The 16,329-nt window shown below is 47.5% G+C and overlaps 1 protein-coding gene across 1 annotated transcript; it reads right to left on the reverse strand.

The window, feature by feature from the left end:
* Positions 1-223: 223 nt before the first annotated feature.
* Positions 224-3,343, reverse strand: FAM43A (family with sequence similarity 43 member A). The gene has a single exon (XM_005903396.3). It carries the CDS (start codon positions 2,408-2,410, stop codon positions 1,139-1,141), a length of 1,272 nt encoding a protein of 423 aa, XP_005903458.1. The 5' UTR covers positions 2,411-3,343; the 3' UTR covers positions 224-1,138.
* Between the last annotated feature and the right edge of the window lie 12,986 nt (positions 3,344-16,329).

Below are 16,329 nucleotides of genomic sequence, written 5' to 3' on the forward strand. Positions count from 1 at the left end.
AACTGAATAAGTGAAGAATCCGGGCCCAGCTGCAGTACCCAGAGTTTCAGAGGACAGGAAAGGCCCCAGACTACACATAAAGCGAGTTCCCCCTTCTCAATCACCTCCAAGTCCTTCGAAGGACAAAGACTAGCCTCCCAACCCTATCGCAGTCATGGTCACACCCTTTCCCGCCCACCCCCATGGCCAAGCATTTTCTGAAGCAGTTTTGGATGCTCACCTGTTCTGTTCAATTTTCCTCTTTATTCTCTTCCCCACTGGCGTGCAAACAGAACCAGAGCAGTGCTACTCTTAAAAAATAACAAAATGTTTTATACACATTTCTGTATATACAACTGAACAACATTTTACATGTCCCTTTTGCACAGCAAAAGATATAAACATTGGACTCTGAGAACACAGTTATGTACAAGAAAACCAAAAAGATGTCAAAAATACTTCACAACAGTGCAAAAATATTTTACACAGTATCACGGAGTGAGATCTTTTGAGCAGGAGCAAGGTGTGTGTTTCTTAAGGAAAACTTTTTCTAGGTATTAGATGTCAATAACTGTAAACAAAATGCGACTTTCTTTCTCCCCCTCTCCCTTCCCCACTAGTTATTTGAGGAATTTGGCAGAATTTCAAGGGTCTGAGTCTGAGGTAAACAACCCAAGCTCTTGCACCAAAAAGACTGGGTCCAAGGAGGTGGCATTAAAGCCTCAAACACTGTGAAAGCAATTACAAAAAAACAAAAAGTGCCATGTCAATGACAACACTAGGCCCTCCCAGATGACCGGTGGGGGAGGAAGTTAACCCCTCCTCCTCAGGCCCCAGCTGCCCCACAAACAGGAAACTGGCCGGCAGGCACTTGTAGCCCGCCGGGCTTTGCTAACACCAGCGGCCTTTCCCTTCCCCAGACCCCAAATGGCGACCTCTTTCCCCTTCCTTGTATGGTTTCCCCTCCCCCGTATCTCCACTTGCAATCTGAGCCCCGCTTCAAACACAGCCATATGTATGGGTGTAGAGGGGGCGGGTCTGAGCCTCAAGTGTCCCATCTCCCCTTTCCTGGGGCAGGTCGGGAGGTAAGGAAGTGGTGGAGAGGCGCGTGGGGATCACGATCGGGCGCCAAGGGCGCGCACAGGACATTGCTGGGAGCTCAGCCCGAGTGGGGCTCGTCTGGGCTGGCGCAGTCCGCGGGGCCGGATGGGTCCCCGGCGGTGGCAGTGTTGGCATCCGGGCCCCCTCCTTCGATGGAGCTCTCGCTACCCGTGCTCTCGCCCGACAGCAGGCGCGTCACCCGCAAGTCCGCCTGCAGGCTGCGCACGTCGTTGCCAAAACTGAGCTCGCCCAGGTCGTTAATAAGCTGCGAAAGCTCGGCCCTCATGTCGGAGGTGCTGCCCAGCAGCAGAGGCGACGACCCAGCCTCAGGGCCCGGCGAGACCCCGCCGCCCCCCAGCGCCTCCTCGTGGCCACTCTCCAGTGTGTCCAGCAAGTCCCCGCATTCGAAGTGCATGGCCACCACCAGCGCCCGCTTCGCTTCGGCCTCTGGCTCTGCCGGCTCTCCTTCTCCGGCTCGGTCCTCCTCCTCCTCGGGGCAACCCTCCGCGTGCTCCTCTTCCTCTTCCTCCTGCAGCTCCTGCTCCTGCTGTTCGCCGAGCAGGTCCTCGGTGATGGAGCCGAGCTTGGGCGCACTTCGGCTGCGCTCCACCGGCGGTTTGTAGCAGCAGGGTCCGTGCAGGAGCAGCTTGCGCAGCGGCACTAGCGGGATGGTGTGAGCGCCAACCAGCTCCTGCTGCTGGTGACGCGCGTCGTCCCGCCGCTTGAGCCGTTTAAATTCCGCCAGAGCGTTGGCCGACGTCTGGTAGAGCAGCAGGGCCATGGCCTGCGCCTTCTCGGGCTTAGACACGAGTACCGCGTGACAGCGCAGCATGACCGCCTTGTGCTTGAGCTCGTGCCGGTACACCCAGGCGAAGACCTTGGGCAGTCGCGCGTCTGCCACACAGTAGGTAACGCGGTGCAGCAGGTACAGGTGGCCAGGGCGCCGCAGCGCGCGCTCCTCGGCGTGCACCATGCGGATACCCTGCGCACTCACAGTCAGCTTCATCTTGGTGCCCTGACGGCCCGCCTCACTCTTGCTCCAGATCTTGCCCACCGCTAGGTCGGTGCAGCCGTCGCCGCGCGCCTGGATGGTGGTGGCATTGCCCAGGTAGAGCACAGTATAAGTGGGATCCTCGCTGGTGATGTGCAGTTTTTTGCGCTTGGAGCGAAACATGCTGCCCACCCGGCTGAGCGCGCCTTCGGGGCACGCCCTCGCTAGAGAGCTGAGCGCCGAGTAGTGCAGGCTCACCGCGTAGCCCTTGGGCTTAGACGCCTGCCGTGGCGGCGCCTCGGCCAGCAGCTCGAACTTGTGCTTCTTCCACGGCAGCATCTCCGGAGGGCGCCCCCGCGCAGCTGGGCGGCGGCGGCGGAGCGCCGGTTGAGAGCCCGGCTGAGCCACCCGCCCCGGCCGGGCTCGGCCCGGGCAAGACCGAAAAATAAAACTCTGCTGGGAGTGGCCCACTCCGGAGTGGGGGCGGGGGAATAGGGGTGTATAAGGCTCGAGAACCCAGCACAAGAGGTAGGGGTCGAATTTTTTTTTTTTTTTAAGATTTAACTGCAAGGGGGAGGAGGGAAGGAGCACACAGATTTATCCCAGCCTGAGCAGGATCAGGGCAAAGAGTCTTAGGCAGGCAAAATGAGAGAAAGACAGCACAAGAGTGGGGCGGAAAACGTCTTTAGAAAAAAAGAGATGCAAATAAATGAGGAAGCCCCCAGCAAAAGCAGCCGGGATGGTGCGAGAATACGCAGGAACTCCTCGGCGAAGGTGAAAAGAGCCCCCCCTCTCACACTCACACACACAGTCGCTAGGGCCAGAAACCGCGGAAACTCAACCGCGAGTGTACCCAGGGGTCGGTACTCCCCACCTCCAAGGGGTCCTGGAGGCAGAGAGCCCCTCGGTTGAGCGGGTCCCAGAAGCAGTTGCTTGCCCCAAGTGCGCTCCGATGGTGGGTCGGATGGCCGCGGCGGGCCCCGCGCAGCAATCCCCCAGTGGCTCACTGCATCTTCCCACAGGCAGGACGCCGGGGACTCGGGCTCCGCGGCTCACTGTTAGGGCTGGCTCGGCGGGGGCAGCGCGGGGCTCCGAGGGCCAGGCGTGCGCATGGTCGGCTCCCGGGACGGTCGCTACCTCATTTCTTTTCTCCGGAGGGTGTCTGACTCGGCTCCCGGGATCCCCTGGCTCGGCTGCCAGCCTTTGCAGCGCGCCCTCTCCGGTGCTACGAGCGGTAGCTGCCTCGCCAGCCTCACATCCTTGCAGTCCGAGAGGAAGATCTCGGGTAAATATAGGCCGGCACGAACCATTCGCTGCACGGGGACAGGGGAGGAGCAGAGACAAGGATCTGTTTCAGGCTTGGACGCCCGGCGGTTTGCCGATCTCTTAAAGGGATCTGGTTGCAGCCATTGGTTGGGGGGAAAGGGAGACCGATCCAGTCTGGCAATTTCATCCCAAATTTACCAATATCCCCTATATCTACAGAAATCTCCAAGACCTGGGGTTACCCCGCAGGAAAAGCAACTTGAATTCTGACACTCCACCCCCAGGCTGAATTGCAACTCACTGAATAAATGTATGTCTCCATCGAAACTTCTGGGGGAGGCGGTGGAAGGTGGGATTTAGACTATAATGTGCAAAAAGGTTGGGGAAATAGTATTTCTTTCTGTGTGTGACAGCTTTCTGAGAATGACTGGGTGCTATTTTTTTCCCCAGAATTTTATTCTGGCAAAGAAAATAAAGAAGGGCAAAGAAAACATCTTTCACTCTCTTGGAGCCCCTTCTCCACATGTAAAGAGCAGATAATGAAAAGAGAGATGAGTGGTAATAAGATGGTTGGAGTGAACACTACAGTGTGTATTTGATAAATAAGCTCCTAACCCCTAGCAGTGGCCCTGCCTTCTGTCAGGGCCTAAGCGGGAGAGCACTTTTCTGAGATATATACAGTTTCTAAATAATCCTTGTGTGTGGTTAAGAACTCAGTTTACTTTGGCAGGCCAGGCATTTAGTTTTATTACATTACTATCACATTATGGATGAAAATTCCTAGTAAAAATTCAAATGACTTTTGTTTCAAATAATGCCCACCCACCCTCCATGAGAATGCTTAGCATTAATCATTCTCTTCTCTTGTGCCAGCTTGACACTGTCACTTTAATCATCTGGCTGGCCTGACCCTTGGTTAGTAACTCATTTCTGGGCCCTTGAAACAACCAGCTTTCCTCTATGGTCTGCTCACTCAAAGCAAAACCACTTGTAGCTGAAATGTGTAATAAGTGTCCTGATAACCCTGCATGGAACACCCAAGCTCATCCCACAGGAGGACAGTAGACCCTCCCACTCTCCAGGCCCAGGCTTCTGGGGATCTGGGTGTCTCTGGCTTCCATGCCAGGTCCTGATCTCAGCACAACCGTAACCCCTCCTGGAGATTCTCTGGCCCTCTATTTTTGCTAACTTTTAACCTTTCTTTGAAAGTAAGTGAAATTCACTCAGTCGTGTCCGGCTCTTTGCAACCCCATGGACTGTATGTCCATGGAATTCTCCAGGCCAGAATACTGGAGTTGGTAGCCTTTTCCTTCTCCAGGGATCTTCCCAACCCAGGGATCGAACCCAGGTCTCCCCCATTGCAGGCAGATTCTTTACCAGCTGAGCCATGACTCAATTTTCTAGAGTCATTGGTACTGAATTTCAGTTTAACTTTCCTGAGTACCTTTTGGAACCAGGCCCTGAACTGGGAGTCGACAGACCTAATTCCTGTCTCCAAGAAACTCCCAGTCCAGTGAAGGATATAAAGTTCACCCAACTCTGGGCTTCTGCTGGAACATAAATTCTATGAGAGCACCCTGTCTGCACAATGCCTGGCACCACTTAATTGTTGAATGAATGAATGAAACATGCATGTAAACAAGAAGACAGAGTGGATCAAATGGCCTGCGAAGATCCCAGAGTACTCTGAGAAGCTGGAGAAGAAAAGATTCTTTGTGACTAGGAAAATCAAAGAAGGTTCCACAGAGGTGGTTATGTTTAAAATGAACAAGACGTCACCAAGCCGGAAAGAGTTAAAGGGCTTTCCAGATATAGCAAACATAGAACATAATAATGCATGCACGTGTGCAGTTTAGGATGGCATTTAATAACAATGAAACAGGATAACTTTCCTGATGGTTCAGTGGTTAAGAATCCACCTGCCAATGCAGGGGACATGGGTTTGATCCCTTGTCTAGGAGGATTCTACACGCCATGGGACAACTAAGCCCATGTGCCACAACTAATTAGGCCCACATGCCCTTCAGCCTGTGCTCTGCAACAAGAGAAGCCCCAGCAATGAGAAGATCACACTGCAACCACAGAATAGCCCCTGCTCTCCGCAACTAGAGAAAGCCTGCATCCAGCAGCAAAGACCCAGGGCAGCCAAAATAAAATAAATAGTTTTTTTAAGTGAAAGAGGAAAATTTCCTGATCAAACAAGGAATTATGCTGATCGTGCTTTCTGGGCTCTCCTAGTCTCTTAGAGAAGGAATGGCCTTTTCATGGCTGGCTGGGCCCAGAATGTGATTAGAACAGTGCTATAATGACTTACCCTTCAACTGCCCTGATAGGTTAATGGAGGCAAGGTGTTGGAAGGAGCTGGTTAGGACTGTAAAAAGCCACTTAAACCAAGGTTAATTCCTCTTCTGCTTGCATTTCAGGAATATCTTATAGTGGCAATGAAGTAGAGAGAGTAAGTAGTCCAAACAAAAAAAAAATCCTATAAAAACCACACCAAATTAACTTGTGCTAAGTGACCTTTCGGAGAAGGCAATGGCACGCCACTCCAGCACTTTTGCCTGGAGAATCCCATGGACGGAGGAGCCTGGTGGGCTGCAGTCCATGGGGTCGCTAGAGTCGGACACGACTGAGCGACTTTACTTTCACTTTTCACTTACATGCATTGGAGAAGGAAATGGCAACCCACTCCAGTGTTCTTGCCTGGAGAATCCCAGGGACAGGGGAGCCTGGTGGGCTGCCATCTCTGGGGTCGCACAGAGTTGGACATGACTGAAGCGACTTAGCAGCAGCAGCAGCAAGTGACCTTTAGCTAGGCCATATTTCAAAGTCTAGACTCTACAAAAGCAGACATCATGTTCAAGCAGTTAACATTTCCAAATTACTCAGAGGTTCAAGGATTACAACAAGGCTGTGTATTGTCACCCTGCTTATTTAATGTATATGCAGAGTACATCATGCGAAATGCCAGGTTGGATGAAGCACAAGCTGGAATCAAGATTGCCAGGAGAAATATCATCTTCAGATATGCAGATGATACCACATTGATGGCAGAAAGCAGAGAGGAACTAAAGAGCCTCTTGAAGATCGTGAAAGAGGAGAGTGAAAAAGCTGCCTTAAAACTCAGCGTTCAAAAACTAAGATCATGGCATCCAGTCCCATCACTTCATAGCAAATAGAAGGGGAAAAAGTGGAAGCAGTGACAGATTTTATTTTCTTGGGCTCAAAAATCACTGTGGATGGTGACTTCAACCATGAAAATTAAAAGACACTTGCTCATTGGAAGGAAAGCTATAGCAAACCTAGACAGCACATTAAAAAACAGAGACATCACTTTGCTGACAAAGGTCCATATAGTTAAAGCTATGGTTTTTCCAGTAGTCATGTACTGATGTGAGAATTGGACCATAAAGAAAGCTGAGTGCTGAAGAATTGATGCTTTCAAATTGTGGTGCTGGAGAAGACTCTTGAGAGTCCCTTGGATTGCAAGGGGATCAAACCAGTCAATCCTGAAGGAAATCAACCCTGAATATTCTAATGAAGGATTGATGCTGAAGCTGATAGGTTCCAATACTTTGGCCACCTGATGCAAAAAGCCAACTCATTGGAAAAGACCCTGATGCTGGGAAAGATGGAAGGCAAAAGGAGAAGGGGGCGGCAAGAGGATGAGATGATTAGATAGCATCACCAACCGACTGAATGGACGTGAATTTGAGCAAACTCCGGGAGACAGTGAAGGACAGAGGAGCCTGGCATGCTATAGTCCGTGGAGTCGCAGAGTCGGACACGACTTAGTGACTGAACAACAGTGAAGAACAACCAAGGATCAGAAGGGTTTAGGGAGGAAGTGGAGGCGCTGGTGATGGGAGCTAGGGCTTGTCTCAACCTCCACGAGAGGCACCTCCTTGGGCTTCATGCAGTGGCAGAGAAAACAGTGGTGCACAGCAGCAGGGAGGACTCCACTGGCGGGCCAGGCTTTCTAGCAGACCCAATGTCCCAGATGCACAGGCTCACAGAGCTGCTCCTGGGCTATCTTCTTAGTAAGCTTATTTTCAACCTGGGAGGACACAGAAGATTTAGGCAAATATGAGCACTCCGATGTGTAAGACACACACCATGTAGACCTGAGATGTAGAACAGTTCCAGAATAGACCTCAGCAAAGTCAGCTGGCAAGGGCTGACCGAAACTGCATGGCTAGAAACTGCACGGACCACAGACTGTTTTTTATGACACTGCCCCATCTACTGGTGCCAGGCAAGAGTGACACTTGGTGAAACGTTTTCTCACAGAACCAGATAAGCCAGCAGCAGAACCAACACACAGCCAAGTCACAGCCGGAAAGAAACCCAGCCTCTAACATAAATTCGAAGCGTAAGCCTTTTAGCTTGCACGAAGCTTTGGGGCTGGCTTTCTCCCACCTTATTTCTCGAATAATGCTCTTCCTGCTTGGTCCCCCTCCCCCTACATCCCACTGAATGAACATTGGCTTCAGCCATGACAAATGACATACCTGGGATCTTCAAAGTCATTCAACACATATTTGTCGAGAGTCCACTGTAGATGTGATGTCATTGCTGGGGATACTGCACCAAAGCAGACAGACAGGTCTTTGCCCTCATGGGATTTATATCCTGTGGCGAGGCAGATAACAAGCAAACAAACACCTGAGAAAATATCAGTTAGTGAAGAGTCTCTGAAGAAAAGAAAGCAATGTCAGGAGGAGGAAGTAGCTGGTTTGGACTGCATAGCCAGGTAAGGCCTCTCTGGGCAGAGACCTGGATGGGATGAAGCCAGCCAGACAAAGAAATGGAGGGAGAGCATTCCAACCTGTGATGGCCAAAATGGTAGTCATGGGCCAAATGCTGCTAATGAGCACCTGAAAAGTGCTGGGTCCAAATTGAAATGTGATGCAAACATGAAATACATTCAATATTTTAAGGACCTAGATAGGAATGTAAAATATTCAATGATTTTATAGTAATTATATATTAAATGATAATGTTTTGGCTACATTGAGTTAGTAGGATATGCTGTTAAAATTAATTTTTCCCATTTCCCTTTACTTCTTTAATGTGGCTGCTGGACATTTAAAACTATGCATTTGGACAGCTTTGTGCTAGGCAGAGTTCACAGCCAGTGTGAAGTCACCAAGGTGGGAATGACTCCAGTGGGTTCAAGGACTCTCCAACTTCAAAATCTTACTGTGAGATTACAGCCTCTTATTCTTCCAGCCCTCTTCATTCCTGACTCCTATCACATCAGCATTCCTCACAGAGCAGACTCACCCCCTGGCTGTATCAGAATTCTGTGGGGAAATTCCTGGATCCCACCCATAAACCAGATATCTGGTGTTAGAGGTTGGCAATATGTGTGCTTCAACTTCTCGTGATTGAACAGATACTAAAGTGCAGGGAGCTCTGCCCTACCCCACTTCATTTTTCCCACTATCAACCCCTTCCTAACCTCTTATCCTTGCCCTCCTCCTCATCCAAGACCTTCTGGATGAGCATCAGGTTCACAATTTCTGTGCACTGTATCCACTCCTTCCCTGGATTACTACCACCGTCTCTGTGCTCTGCTCCTGGAGTCAAAACATAAGTAGAATCCTCCAGTTGTTCAGACAGTGCCTTGACACATTCTGACCATCCTAAACAGGCAGAATAATCACCACCACCACCAACATAAAGAAGGCTGAGCACAAAGCATTGATGCTTTTCAACTGTGGTGTTGGAGAAGACTCTTGAGAGTCCCTTGGACTGCAAAGAGATCAAACCAGTCAGTCCTAAAGGAAATCAGTCTTGAATATTCATTGGAAGGACTGATGCTGAAGTACTGATCCAATACTTTGGCCACCTGATTCAAAGAGTCGACTCATTAGAAAAGACCCTGATGCTGGGAAAGATTGAAGGCAGGAGGAGAGGGGGATGACAGAAGATGAGATGGCTGGATGGCATCACTAACTCCATGGACATGAGTTTGAACAAGTTCTAGGAGATGGCAAAGGACACCAGGGAAGCCTATTGTGCTGCAGTCCACGGGGTCGCAAAAAGTCAGACACGACTGAGCGACTGAACAATAACCACAACCACCACCAACAATCTCACCCCCGCCAAAGATGCCTACGTCCTAACCCCCAGAATCTATGAATAAGTTACAGTACATGGCAAAGGGAAAGGAAGATTGTAAATGGAATTAAGGTTGCTAACCAACTGAAAATAACCAGGGAAAATAGCTTGAATTATCCAGATGGGCTCATTCTAATCACCATGGTCCATGAAAGTGGAGATCTACAAAAACATTATGCTAAAGTGAAACCCTAATGACAGAACACAGGTTGGGCATTGCCAGGGGCTGGAGGGATGGAGGAAGGGGGAGCAAGTGCTTAAGGTATACAGGGTTTCCTTTGGGGTGATAAAAATGTTACAAAACTTGACAGAGGTGGTGGTTGCATAACATTTTGAATATACTAAATACCACTTAATTATTCCCTTTAACAGGGATAATTTTATGTTACATCAATTTTTTTAAATGAAAGCAGGATGTAAAAGAGTTAGAGTGGTGTCATATTTTAGATTCCACCTATAAGGGATACCATATGGTATTTGTCTTTTTCTGACTTTAGTATGATAATCTATAGGTCCATCCATGTCTCTAGAAATGACTTTATATCATTCTTTTTATGGCTGAGTAGTGGAGAAGGAAATGGCAACCCACTCCAGTGTTCTTGCCTGGAGAATCCCAGGGGCGGGGGAGCCTGGCGGGCTGCCGTCTATGGGGTCTCACAGAGTCAGACACGACTGAAGTGACTTAGCAGTAGCAGCAGCAGCAGTATTCCATTGAATGTGTGTACCACATCTTCTTTATCCATTCATCTGTTAATTGTTTCCATGTCTTGGCTACTATGAATAGTGCTGCAAGGAACATAGAATTGCATGTATCTTTTTGAATTATAGTTTTGTTTGAACATAAGTGGAATTGCAGATCATATGCCAATTCTATTTTTAGTTTTTTGGAGGAAACTCCATACTATTTTACATAGTGGCTGCACCAATTTACATTCCCACCAACAATGCAGGAGTGTTCTTTTTTCTCCACACCATTTATTATTTTTAGGCTTCTTTGATGATGGCCATTCTAATCAATGTGAGGTGGTATCTCATTGTAGTTTTGATCTGCATTTCTCTAATAATTGACAATGTTGAGCATCTTCTCATGTGCTTGTTGGCCATCTGTATGTCTTCTTTGGAGGAATGTCTACTTAGATCTTCTGCCCATTTTTTCAATTGGATTTTGTTATTGTTGTCATTGAGTTGTATGAGCTGTTTGTATGAGCTGTTTTGGAAATGAAGCCCTTGTAGGTCACATCATTTGCAAATATTTTTTCCCAAGCTATGCTCTTTGCATTGAGTCAGGTCAGGGACTGAGTCTGGAGGACCTTGAATAGCAGGTAGAGGCATCTTGCAAGCTGGGTGAGTCACTGGAGGCCTTTGAGTAGGGATGTGCTGTGATCAGAGTCAGAGCTCAGACGCCCATGTCCCAGCTCTGACTCATTGAGGGTCCCAGAGCAAGATGCTGCCTCTTCCTGGCCCCTCTCCTTCCTGCTTGTGAGCTGAGCAAATTCCCCTCTGGTTCTAAGATCATAAGAAGCTATGTTGGCTTTCTAAGTCTGCCATAACAAATTACCACGAACAGAATGGCTGAAAATAATAGAGATTTTTTTTCTCTCTTAGCTCCTGAGGCTAGTAGAAGATAGCATCCTCCCTTGCCTCTTCCTAGCTTCTGCAATCCCTGGCATTCCTTGGCTTGTAGACACATCACCCCGTCTCTGCCTTCCTCCTCCTCTGATGTTCTCCCCCGGTTTTGTATCTTTTCTGTGTGTGCCCAAATTTGTGTCTTCTTATAGGGACATCTGTCATTGCAATAGGGCCCACTCTAATCACATGTAACCCTGTCTTCACTTTAGTACATCTGCAAAGATCCTATTTTCAAATAATATCAGGTTAAGACTGGAATCTCTATTTTTGAAAGACAGCATTCAACTCAAAGCAAAGGCCATAGTAGGAAATTGCAAGGGTAAGAGAAGAAAATAGACAGATTAGATGTCTATAAACTTTGGAGGTCGTCCTGTGTCCTGAGGCCCCAAAAATGTTCTCACGTTTTTTTGACTTCGCTTGCCTTGAAGCCCTGCCTTTCAAGCACTGCTTGCTTGGAATGTTTACCACCTGGAGAAGGGCCTGGCAGAAATGCAAAGGCATAAGAAGGCAGTCAAGAGAAGTGAAACTCTGAGCCTTGCAAGTGAGCCTTTCTCATCAGCACCACCAGAGGCAAGGGATGAATGCCAAGTTTGTTCCCTCAAAAGGCAGAGGACAGAGAAACTGCTCTGCCTGCATGGTTATCTTTAAAACTGGAGCCTTCAATCCACATTTTCATTTGTGCTAGTCAGTTCAGTTCAGTCTCTCAGTCGTGTCTGACTCTTTGCAATCCCATGGACAGCAGCATGCCAGGCCTCCCTATCACCAACTCCTAGAGCTTGCTCAAACTCACGTCCATCAAGTTGGTGATGCCATTCAACCATTTCCCCTCTGTTGTCCCCTTCTCTTTCTACCTTCAATCTTTCCCAGCATCAGGGTCTTTTCTAATGAGTCAGCTCTTTGCATCAGGTGGCCAAAATATTGGAGTTTCAGCTTCATCATCAGTCCTTCCAATGAATAAGTGCTTGTCAGATCAGATCAGATCAGATCAGTCGCTCAGTCGTGTCCAACTCTTTGCGACCCCCTGAATCGCAGCACGCCAGGCCTCCCTGTCCATCACTAACTCCCGGAGTTCACCCAGACCCACGTCCATCGAGTCAGTGATGCCATCCAGCCATCTCATCCTCTGTCGTCCCCTTCTCCTCCTGCCCCCAATCCCTCCCAGCATCAGAGTCTTTTCCAATGAGTCAACTCTTCGCATGAGGTGGCCAAAGTACTGGAGTTTCAGCTTTAGCATCATTCCTTCCAAAGAAATCCCAGGGCTGCTTGTAGTACTTATAAATAATAATGAGCACATTTGCTAGATCATTGGCTCATGATGCCCTTGACCCTTACATGACAAAGAGGGCAGGATGTACTCTTCTTCCTGGGTTATATAGTGAAGGTACCATGCTGATATTGCCAGCCTAGGCACCTTCTCTGAGATCATCATTGTGCTACTATTATTTCAGAGATTGGAGTGAAACAAAGGGTGGCATAAGCAGGAGGGGCAAGGAGTCTATTAGCTAAGAACCTTACCTAATTGAGCACCTTAGTGATTATCTATTCCAACACCCACTTTGAAGCATGAGCCTACTTGAGAACATCCTGATGCTTGATTATTTAGCCTTTGCTTAAACACCTCCAGTGACAGAGAGCTCACTCCCTTTCAAAGCTGTCATTCCATCTTTGAACCACTTCAATTGTAAGAAGGCTCACACAGGTTGAAATGGCAACTCTGTAGTTTCTCCCTATTTGTTCTAGTTCCACTTTCTTTGTCAAAACAATCCTCTCCTGTCCCTATGACAGTCCTTCAGATGAACAGAAATGGCCCTATATACTTTCTCCTGACTCTGTTCACACTTCCTCCAACTTTTTCTCATTTCCTTGCCATCCAAGTGTACCTGCTAACATTATCGATGTATCTAATAAAATGATTTAGGGGAGGGACCACAGTTAGAGACAAACAGTGAAATCCCAATGGTCAGAAGGCCCTCCTAGTGGATTAGTTACTGGTGGTATAGTTCATCACCCCACCACTGACTTGAGCTATTTAACCTTGGATGAGTCCCTCTGTTGGACTGATGACCACTAAAATATAAGCTCATGGGAGCAGGGAGTTTGTCCATTGCTGAACCCCAGAGACTAGTAATGAATGAATTAATGAACAAATGAAAGAAACCTGGCACTTTCCATCTGAAGATTTTAGAGTTGCTGATTATTCATTCTACTAGGAGCCTTCTTTATTTTGTATTACTTCACTGAACTTCACTGGATCTCAATTTCTACTGCCAAAAGTTCAGAAAACAGATAGTGCCCTTTCTTATTTGCTGTTGTGAGGGAAAAAATAATTTGCAGAGTCATCTGGGAATAAAAAAACCCCAGAAATTCCACATACAACTCCAAGAGTTGGGAAAAATTCATGGGTTCAAATACAGAACACATAGGATCTTGTTGCCTACCCACCAAAACGAGAGGTCTTTTACATGTTTCATTGAACACACAGTGACTTGCACAAGCAGGAAAGCAATGTTTGAAGTGACTCAAATTTATCATGTATAGTCACTGCTGAACTATTGAAACTTGCTTATGTGTAGGAATCCACCCATTTTCGACAGGGAAAAATTGAGAATCATAGATAATCGAAGGGAGTTTCCTACTGATTCAGTGACTCTGTGGGGACTGCCAGACTTCTATTTTCACAACTCTCAGGCTTATGCAAACTGCTTTAATGTCCTTGTGGAAGAAGTTGGTGTAGAGAATGGGAAAGAGGGAGGGCAGGGTTGCAAGCTTGCCTTGGGATAATTTTTCTGCCACTGACACATTGTTGGCCGAGGGGTGAAAACAAAACCAAAACAGAAACCCACCCACTCACCCCTCTCCATCCCCAGAGAGAGGTGGAGCTCAGAGGCACAAGAGTGTGAAGCTGGAGAGCAGAAAGCTACTCCAAGGTTTATTCCTGCATGTAGGTTTGGGGGACTTGGAATTGCATTTGTTGAATCACAGTAAATCAAGAATGAGGAACACCCCATATTGCTATTTGGAAACTGAATAGGAGGCTTCCAAGCTCCAAATCAATGCAACATTCCCCAGGAGTCAGCTATTTAGGGAATCTTGGCCTCAACAGGTCTCAGCTATATGGGGTATTAGGAAGATCTGACTAGTCTTCCAGACACAAACATTTCCACTGTCGTGACAAAGTGATGAAGGGAGTTTGGCTGGGTTGTGTTGTTCCCTGAAGTGTGTGGGTGGAATGGCTTTTGTAGTTAGAGTGTAGGGGCTGGGCTGATTCATCTTTTCAACTTCCTCACTCAGGAGCAGCAACCAACACCTTCTCCGCCCTTGACCATCACCATCACCATTCCCTGTACCCCCATCTCACTTTGTTCCTCTGAATCTAGATCCCACAATCGTGTCTCATCAGCATCCTCAATTCCCCTTCCTCCTTGCCCTCTCACTGAACTAGCCTCATAATCCTTCAGTATGAACCAATTATACATCTGGAATCTCACCGGCATTATCCAGTTGTTGGGGAAAAATTTTTTTCAGTTGTGAAAATGAACACAAAATACTAGGCAATGATCTTGCAGCATTATCTCATTTACTACCTCTGCAGGACAGGAATTATTATTATCCTCATTAACCAGATAAGAAAGCTGAGATTTAGTTCTTTGTCAGTGGTAGATTTGAGGAATATCTCAGAGGGGAGTAGATTTTTTTTATGCCTTACTTATTTGTCAGCTAAGAGTAGTTGTTGGCATTTTACGATGTCAGTGTCTTTTTGATGCCCTATCTATCTTGATTAAATTATCACTTTATTTGATCCAGATTTTTTGACGCCTAGGAGAAGAATAACAATAGAAACCAAAAGTGTTTGTTTTCCTTAAATCACTGAAGGTGACAAAATCTGGAAGAGGAAATGAAAGTGAAGTCCCAAGTTTCTAACTGAGCTCTAGGTGGCAGGTTTGTTTACATCTTTTCATTATTATTGTCACTAGAATATAAAGTTCACTGAATCTTGCTTTATGAGTTAGTTTTTTCCACTGAGCCCTGGTGGCTCAGAGGGTAAAGCACCTGCCTGAAACACAGTAGATCTGGGTTCGACCCCTGGGTCAGGAAGGTCCCCTGGAGAAGGAAGTGGCAGCCCACCCCAGTACTCTTGCCTGGAAAATCCCATGGACGGAGGGGCCTGGTAGGCTACAGTCCATGGGGTCGCAAAGAGTCGCAAAGAGTCAAACGTGACTGAGCACATTTATTTTCTTTCTTTCTTTCTTTATCCACTCAGCTCTAAGAGAATGCCAGAAACTGAGTTGATGTTCAGGTTTTTTTTTGGGGGGGGGGTTGTTTGTTTGTTTTAGTAACCCAATTTTATCGTATGTTATTGTGGTCATGCCTCAATGCATGTACGATCTTAATTCCTGACCAGGGATCCAACCCATGCCCCCTGCAGTGGAAGGGTGGAGTCTTAATCGGTAGACTGCCACGGAAATTTCTCAGGTTTTTTAAAGATATGCTGTCTCTAAGTTGACAGATGGAAGAAACCACGTTCTAATGCTTTCCTTCACTGATCTGTGAGCACCACCTTCCCAAAGACTTGCCGACTACTACATGGTTTGTCAGCATGTTTCCCAAAGTGCACTCCAATTCAATTAGAGTCAGCAGTGAGATACAGCCCACAGCAGGGCTTACCAGGGAATGCAGACATGGGTGGGGGATATGGTTCCAGCTCTTCCTGACCCAGACTTGCTGTGACTGACTTCTAGCCAGTGCTCTTCAGGATCTTCATCTGCACCAGCAGGAAATGGACTTCTCTTGCTCTTCAGAGTGGCCTGTGGGCCAGACCAACATCATCATCATCTCCTGGAAGAACCCAGTGCAGCCAGACCCTAGACCTTATCAGTCAGAATCAGCACGTTAGCAAGATTCCTAGAGGGTTCACATGCACATCAAAGTTGGGGAAGAACTGGGTTCTAAAATACACAATAACAACCCTCATTCTCCCCTCTTATCCGCCCCAGGAACTGATAAAATATTGAGGAGACTTGGGTTTGATGCCTGACCGAATACATTTCAGCTATGATTTGGGCATGCTGCTTGCTCTCAGAGCATCACAACAATGAGGTGTTCTGATTAATGAGAATGGAGTTAAAACCCCCAACATCCTCATAACTTTAATTCGACTTCTCTAAAGATAAAGTGAGGAGCAAAAGTCAGGCCGCAAAGAGTGGAGCGGGGTCACTGCTTTCACTTTATTTTAATTT

The sequence above is a fragment of the Bos mutus genome, chromosome 1 (genome assembly GCF_027580195.1).
Source record: "Bos mutus isolate GX-2022 chromosome 1, NWIPB_WYAK_1.1, whole genome shotgun sequence".
NCBI lineage: Eukaryota > Metazoa > Chordata > Mammalia > Artiodactyla > Bovidae > Bos > Bos mutus.